General features: G+C 44.6%; 1 protein-coding gene across 2 annotated transcripts; it reads left to right on the top strand.

Annotated features, from left to right (window-relative positions):
• The first annotated feature begins 212 nt into the window (after positions 1-212).
• LOC125043909 lies at positions 213-5,964 on the top strand. Of its 2 annotated transcripts, none has more exons than XM_047640287.1 (5): positions 213-464; positions 2,555-2,676; positions 4,476-4,560; positions 5,073-5,155; positions 5,522-5,964. In XM_047640287.1, exons 1-5 carry the CDS (start codon positions 458-460, stop codon positions 5,654-5,656), a joined length of 432 nt encoding a protein of 143 aa, XP_047496243.1. In that variant the 5' UTR covers positions 213-457; the 3' UTR covers positions 5,657-5,964. The 2 variants fall into 2 exon arrangements, with proteins under 2 accessions (XP_047496243.1, XP_047496242.1); XM_047640286.1 differs by having other exon boundaries at positions 214-464; positions 2,501-2,676.
• Positions 5,965-6,395: the final 431 nt, after the last annotated feature.

Here is a 6,395-nt window from a genome sequence, read left to right as displayed (position 1 = left end):
ATGCAATTACTCGGAGATGACACATCCATATAGTAAAGCAACCACGCAATTTTTGAAGCCATTCTTCCCCAACAACTTATACCGCTGACAAAACGAGGCCCTTCGCCCATTTCCCGAAGACTCATTACGCCAAACAAGCAGTCAAGTCAAGATTTTCTGTTTACCTGTTGTGAGTGTAAACAAAAGCGGTTGAGTGAAGGGACACCGAGATGGATTTTCGGCTCCTCGCTATTGTTTTGAGGGTAGTGCGAGAGCAAGGTGTGAGGGAGAGAGCCAAGGCAGAGCGTGTGAATTCGTAACGCAATGTGAACCGTTTTCCTTATTGAACTCTTGAGTGTGGTCCGGGAGTATAGACTACGGGATGGTCTAAATTCCTATAAGAGAAGAAAATAAGAGAGTGGTTGTTTAATCTTCACTTGGATTTCCGAAATATTTTTGTTCTCTTTGGTCCAGCGATATGATTGGTAAGTTTCCGTTTTATATGTTTGTGTGTTTGTGCGTGTGTGTAGGATGAAGATGATTGATATTAGATTGCTTGGGAAGAAGGTTTGTTTGTTTTATCGCCTTCGTTTGCATCTTGAGATTAATACAGAGGCAAAGAATGGGATGCAAATTGAAATGGACTGAAACCATATTGATTATAAGATGTGCGTCTGGGGTCTGTGATGATGTAAGAAGTTTAAACGGGATTTCTTGCCCAAATTCATCATGTAGTTTAAGAATTATACATGCCCCCCCCCCCCCACCGATATTTATTTTTTGCCAGGCGGGCATTTCTACGTATTTTTGCTAACCTTTGCCGGTTTAGTTGATTTCCCACAACCATATGGTATAGAGTAAAGTTGGACAATATGTAGTAGTATAAGATAGTAGTAGAGTTGGGTAATATAACCTACATGAAATGATAGAACAATACAAACCAAGAAAAAGTACTATTTTGGCAATGTGTGTATAAATGCTTCCCAAGGGTGCTATACGTAAAAGAAAAGAGAAGATCCCCCAATTTTGGCAAAGTCGCTCATCTTGTTTACATTGCGAGGGTGAATTCTAGAAGCACATATTACCACGGGGGTCCAGGGGTCGTAGGGAATATACACTACCGTGTTAGGTGAAGTTTGATGTTGGGTTAGGACGTTTTGTTTAACAACCATGGGGGTCCTGTTTTACTCCATAATTTCCCTGATATATATCATGCCCTCCCTTGCTATTGAAACTATCAAATCAAGATTTTCAATGGAGATGGTGATCTTATCTCCTAACCGATTCATTTGCACAAGGAACAATGCCTCGAATCGTTGAAAGCAGTGGATTTCATGCAGAAAAATATCAAAATTGTTTCGAAAGATATTTGTACTAATGTTCAAATTACTGTGATAGTGTCTTATATTACCATTTACTTGTTATCACTTCTTTCGATATGAAAGAAACAAGAAATTGTATTTATAAGCTGTTAAATTATTTATTATCAGACTGCAGAACCTTGTCACAGGAACGGAAAAATATATTATTCAGTCATATAGTACGGGAACTGATGTCAAATCGTGCCTCATCCATCTGGTTTATCCTTAAATAACTTCACGGTATCCGGCGGCCGTAGTCTGATCTCTTACCTGTTAAGGCTGCAAAGTAAAGTGAATTCCTCTTACCTGATCTCACAGCGTGTGTGTAATCTAAGTCGACCTCATTCCTGGCAATAAATTCCTAGTCTTTTTCCTCGACGTATATAGTACATATATCGAAAATAAGTAATCGTCATATCACCTTCATATCCACAATGAAACTTGATGTTTACACGTTGGGCATTTTTATTCAGCTCATCAATCGATCATCAATTGTTATGCATAAGATTATAGAGAGTTGATGAATCACTTGTAAACATTTTTCCTTGATTCCTTATTATCGTAGGGAAAGGGCAAACGAAAACAAAACGATATAATGAATCAATAACTTATAAACTGCAACAGCAAACCATAAGTAGTGGAATGCTCTTTAGCACGAAACTCCAAGCGGGGGAATGTCCGCTGTCACAAAATTCAACGCAGTGGAATGCAAGGTCTACAGAAGTATATTTATATAGACCTTGGTAGGGAAATACTCACCAGGTCCAAAGGAATGTGGGGGGGGGGGGGGGGCGGATCCGGTGGGTAAATGACCGACTTCCTGACTGTACACAATGTTAAGTGAAATCATCACAGTTTGGGAAAATGACTCCGCTAGATTTTGCGCTTTTCAAATGCACATATGGATATGACTATGCGTATGTTCAATGGGCAAGGATGCTAGGTCTATTCATTATAAAACGAAATTTAGTGAACTGTAATACTTGACTCTACTGACAGTGACTTACCATAAAAGCAATGTTATACGTAATGAAAGAAGCTTGGATAAGACCTGTTCATTGCCACAGTATCCGTGAACCATGTAACACATTAACTACACCATGACACTGACTAACATCATCAATAATCATTATAATCCCACAATAATTTGACATCAACAGATTACACACCGAAACTCCAACTAAGAATCATATTCCTGATCATGATCTGGACAGGAAATACGATGGGAGGGCGAATGAACGTGCAGTATGACGAGAATGAATTGTACGTGGAAAACAACCTCATTAAGTCCTCGTTCCATGATGCTGATGTGTATCCAGCAAGTGAAAGGAAGGAGGTTTGTATAATTTACTGGTCTCTATGTTGTTGTGGTGATATTTGATATTCGCCTTTCTCTCTCCTGCTTTCACCCCTCTCTCTCTTGCTTTCACCCCTCTCTCTCTTGCTTCCACCCATCTATCTCTTGATTTCACCCCTCTCTCTCCCTCTCCCCTTCACCTCTCTCTCTCCCTCTCCCCTTCACCTCTCTCTCTCCCTCTCCCCTTCACCTCTCTCTCTCCCTCTCCCCTTCACCTCTCTCTCTCCCTCTCCCTCTCCCATTCACCCCTCTCTCTCCCTCTCCCCTTCACCCCTCTCTCTCCATGTCCTTCACCCCCCCCCCCTATCTCTCTCTCTTTTCTTCATCCCTTCCCTTTGTCTGTCCTTCCCTCGCTCCATCTCAATCTCATCATTTACTTTCTTCCTCCCTTTCCCTCGACCTCTCCCCCCCCCCCCCTTTCCATTTTCCTCTCAAGCTCTTGGTCTCCCAACCCCTGTCCTTCTGTCTCCCTGTCCTCTGCCGCCCTCTCCCTCACGCCGTCTCTCTCCTCTCTTCCTCCCATACCCTCCCACTCCTTCCTTCGAGTTGACCCCCTTTCCTCCCTCCCCCCTCTTTCTCTTTGCCCCCACTCTTCCCTCCCCCTCTCTTTATCCTTACCCATTCCTCCCCCACACCTCACTTTATATCTTCTCTCTCCTATCTCCCCTCCTTTCCCCTTATCTCCCTCTCCCCCCACTTTATCTCCCTCTCCCTCTCCTCTCTCCCTCTCCTCCTCTCTCCCTCTCCTCCTCTCTCCCTCTCCTCCTCCTCTCCCTCTCCTCCTCTCCTCCTCTTCCCCTCCTCCCTCTCCTCCTCCTCTCCCTCTCCTCCTCTCCTCCTCTCCTCCCTCTCTCTCTCCTCTCCTCCCTTCCTCCTCTCTCCCTCTCCTCCTCTCCTCCCTCTCCTCCTCTCTCCTCCTCTCCTCCTCTCTCCCTCTCCTCCTCTCTCCCTCTCCTCCTCTCTCCCTCTCCTCCTCTCTCCCTCTCCTCCCTCTCCTCCCTCTCCCCTCTCCTCCTCCTCCCTCTCCTCCTCTCTCCCTCTCCTCCTCTCTCCCTCTCCTCCTCTCTCCCTCTCCTCCTCTCTCCCTCTCCTCCTCTCTCCCTCTCCTCCTCCTCTCCTCCTCTCCCTCTCCTCCTCTCTCCCTCTCCTCCTCTCTCCCTCTCCCTCCTCTCTCCCTCTCCTCCTCTCTCCCTCTCCTCCTCTCTCCCTCTCCTCCTCTCTCCCTCCTCCTCCTCTCTCCCTCTCCTCTCTCCTCTCCTCCCCCTCTCCTCCTCTCTCCCTCTCCTCCTCTCTCCCTCTCCTCCTCTCTCCCTCTCCTCCTCTCTCCCTCTCCTCCTCTCTCCTCTCCTCCTCTCCTCCCTCTCCTCCTCTCTCCCTCTCCTCCTCCTCTACCTCTCTCCCTCTCCTCCTCCTCTACCTCTCTCCCTCTCCTCCTCCTCTACCTCTCTCCCTCTCCTCCTCCTCTACCTCTCTCCCTCTCCTCCTCCTCTACCTCTCTCCCTCTCCTCCTCCTCTCTCTCTCTCCCTCTCCTCCTCCTCTCTCTCTCTCCCTCTCCTCCTCTCTCTCTCTCTCTCCCTCTCCTCCTCTCTCTCTCTCTCTCCCTCTCCTCCTCTCTCTCTCTCCCTCTCCTCCTCTCTCTCATCCTCTCCTCCTCTCTCCCTCTCCTCCTCTCTACCTCTCCTCCTTTCTTTCCCGTTTCCTATCTTACCTTTATCTCTTTTTCCTGAATTTCCCCCCGTGCCAAATGCCCTCCATTAACCTGCCTCTGCACCCTCAGGACCCGCGAGTGGTGAGCCAGGTTCGACCTTCTACCAAGTATAAGAACAACAATCTCGTTCTCAGTCTCGTGTCTACGCTCCTAGGTGAATAGCCGTTGGCTTTTTATTATTTCCTGTATATTTGATTTCGGTAGTTTTTGTGAAGATCGTGTAGTTTTTTTTTGTCGTTACCTTTGTTGCTGTTGTTTTTTTGTTGTTGTTTTGCCCCAAATTGTGGAGTAGTATGTCTCCTCGTCACGGCTTGAGGATTTTTTTTTTTTTTGTCAGACTCTGTCAAGGTTATTTTCATTACTGTTGTACTGTAGTCATAGAAGTTCATGCGGCTTGGGTTATCATTGGCACAGTTATAGTCTTAAAGTCTTTACTATCAGTGTTGCATTTATTAGCATTATTTTTGTATTTATATTAACATCGTTTATACTTAGTATCGTCATCGTTTTATTCTCATCTTGGTTTCCCTGATTCTATCAGTTATTGCCATCATTAAGGAGATATGAATATATATTAATATACATATATGTATATATAACGAAGATACTCATGTGTGTTTTGAGGCGAATAATTTATTTAAAGAAGAAACGAATATAATCTTGCAGGAGCCATTCAGTCGGAGCAGTGCCTGGAGCGCCTGTTGTGTGAGCTGGGCTGGAGCCTGAGCGAGGTGGAAGCGGCGAGGGTGGTCAGTATAGTGTAATTTAGTTCTTTATTCCCCACCCGGCTCTCTGCACAGGCGTAGGCAAGCTTCGATTCATTGAGCATGTGTAGACGTGCTTTTGTGTCTTGTTACCTTGCAGATTTTGGATATTGTAACATTGAAATGTTTGAGGCATAACTTCTCATTATAGATTTTAGGACATTGTAACATTATTAATAAACCGTTTGAGACCTTATTTCTAGTCACGTTACAGATTTTTGATAGTGTAATATTATTAAACCTTTTGAGACATAACTTTTAATTATGTTACAGATTTTTGGATAATGTAGCATTAGTTAACTCTTTGAGACATAACTCCTAGTGGAAACCAACCTCTTTTCCTCATCCTAGGTGGTACAGCTGGCGGGCGTGTACGTGCCGCCTGAACACGCCCACCTCCTCGCTGCTCTGAGAGACGCTGTGCTGAGAAGCGCCTCCTGCAGCCAGTATCGGTGTGGCAAGCTGCCCTCTCGCGATGAATTGTAAACCACGAGAATTAAATGTCTTGTAGGTCCTCTCTTATCAGATATTTTACAGTCAGACGTATTTTTGGGGGGCAGTCCTTTAAGATAATTTTCCCAGTATGAATGTCCTCGACGCCCAGTGTTTATAATGTAAATGTTGTTCGTCAGGTATTCCCTTTTCTCTGTGCATACGAAAGGGTCTGTTTTTAACATTTTACTTCTTTCACAACGATTCTGTATCCTTTTCTTATATGCACGTTTAGAAATGAAGAATATTTCTTTTTACATGTAACTCATTTTATTCTAAATATAGATTGCAAAAAAACAATATAAAGTTTGTTTTAATGCATTGTTTATCTACAATTAGAATTACTTCCTTTAGCGGTTGATGTGTTGGTATATAGCTATACATTCAAATGATAATATATATATGCGTGTGTGTGTGTGTGTGTGTGTGTGTGTACATACTGGAAACGAATAAAACATACTTCAAGTCACGCATGATAGAACCCCATGCCTTTATGCAGAGTGCGTCTATTATGATGTATCTTCACGCCAACGTTCATTTGACAAAAAGCCCCATTAAGACCACTATACCGGCTAATTGCCTCCCTTTGCACGGACTCCAAACATCCCTTTAAGTCGGAGGTGACAACAGATTAATCGTGAGCACCGGGTTCCTCTCTCGAAGCGGACGCCGGCTGTGCTTCCTGCGAGGTGGAATGGGGAGAATAATTGGTCCCTGTAACAGCTAATGGTGA

This window comes from Penaeus chinensis, chromosome 34, assembly GCF_019202785.1.
Source record: "Penaeus chinensis breed Huanghai No. 1 chromosome 34, ASM1920278v2, whole genome shotgun sequence".
NCBI lineage: Eukaryota > Metazoa > Arthropoda > Malacostraca > Decapoda > Penaeidae > Penaeus > Penaeus chinensis.
The sequence above is the reverse complement of the archived record's forward strand: the minus strand, read 5'-3'. Positions and strand labels throughout refer to the sequence as shown.

Coding starts and splice junctions, on each gene's coding strand:
- LOC125043909 (XM_047640286.1), top strand. Junction 2,677..4,475: donor CAGCAAGTGAAAGGAAGGAG/GTTTGTATAATT, acceptor CTGCACCCTCAG/GACCCGCGAGTGGTGAGCCA. Junction 5,156..5,521: donor AGGTGGAAGCGGCGAGGGTG/GTCAGTATAGTG, acceptor TCCTCATCCTAG/GTGGTACAGCTGGCGGGCGT.